At 41.1% G+C, this 1,165-nt stretch overlaps 1 protein-coding gene across 1 annotated transcript; it reads right to left on the minus strand.

Annotated features, from left to right (window-relative positions):
* Positions 1 to 52: 52 nt before the first annotated feature.
* LOC110715021 lies at positions 53 to 838 on the minus strand. Its single transcript, XM_021893589.1, has one exon. The coding sequence runs from the start codon at positions 836 to 838 to the stop codon at positions 53 to 55; it is 786 nt and encodes a 261-aa protein (XP_021749281.1).
* Positions 839 to 1,165: the final 327 nt, after the last annotated feature.

Below are 1,165 nucleotides of genomic sequence, written 5' to 3' on the forward strand. Positions count from 1 at the left end.
CTAAATGCATCTAGCAGACCCTGCAACTTACATTAGTTATATCAACATAGCACTAACCAACAACATAACAAAATGAATACAATTTTGCCTTTTGCCTATCACTCATGTATGTGGGGTCCTCTTTCTCATGCACCCAGGTGACAGAAGAAGCCACTGATCTAAGGTCTTCTTTAAGCAAGCTCAGGAACCAAGTCCATGTCTCTGAGTTTTCAGTTTCCACAATTGCCCATGCAACAGGGAAGATGTTCTGATTTCCATCTTTTCCCGCTGCTGTCAATAGGATCCCAGGATATGGTCCCCTCAAGTGAGCTCCATCAACACCCGGGATAGATCTACACCCAGCCACAAAGCCTTCCTTGCATGCTTGAAGACAGATGTACAACCTATGAAATACAGGTTTTGGAGTGTCAATCCCTGCTATCTTCACCTTAGCAGTAGATCCTGGATTATATTTTATGATAGTTGCTGCATAATCCCAGACTCTACTGTACTCAGCCTTTGCATCTCCATATATCATCTTCATTGCCTTATCTCTTGAATAATATGCTATGTAGTAATTAATCTCAACCCCAATCTCTCTCCTTGCTCTGTTCCTAAAAGCACTCAGCCTCATACAGGGATCATCCCTCCAATCCTCAAGATACCTTTCAGCCAGGTATTGTGATGAAAGTTTGGAGTTGTGAATCTGATGGCTACAAATATGCTTCAACTCCAAGCTCTTAATCTTCCATGTCTCTTCATCTTTCAATTTTGCACAGTATATCCTAAATCTACACTCATTTTTCACTTTGCACTTGCATATGGTAATCCTTGCTCTCTCTTCCAAGGACATCCACATCTCTTAGAGCAATACACTGTGACCCTACTCCTATTGTTATGCAAGTAGTAGTAGTCATACCCATTCTCAATTGCATGGTGTCTAAGAGCCTTCCTAAGTATGTTGTTTGATGGAAATTTTTAAACCTTTACTCAACATAATCTTACCCCTAAAATCAGTTTGTGGATTAAATACAGGGTACTCAGGAGCTTCCTCATCTGATCCTACTATGCTGGACACATCATCATCACTCTCATCCAAATCCTGCTCCTCATTCACATCAAATTTGTGCTGATTAATTTCCTCCTCAACTTCTTCCTGAAATGGAGGAGGCTGAGGTACAACACC

The sequence above is a fragment of the Chenopodium quinoa genome, unplaced genomic scaffold (assembly GCF_001683475.1).
Source record: "Chenopodium quinoa cultivar QQ74 unplaced genomic scaffold, ASM168347v1, whole genome shotgun sequence".
Taxonomy (NCBI): Eukaryota; Viridiplantae; Streptophyta; class Magnoliopsida; order Caryophyllales; family Amaranthaceae; genus Chenopodium; species Chenopodium quinoa.

Excerpts from the sequence above, each read along its gene's own strand:
- LOC110715021 (XM_021893589.1), bottom strand. The coding sequence starts at position 838 with ATGTGGATGTCCTTGGAAGAGAGAGCAAGGATTACCATATGCAAGTGC.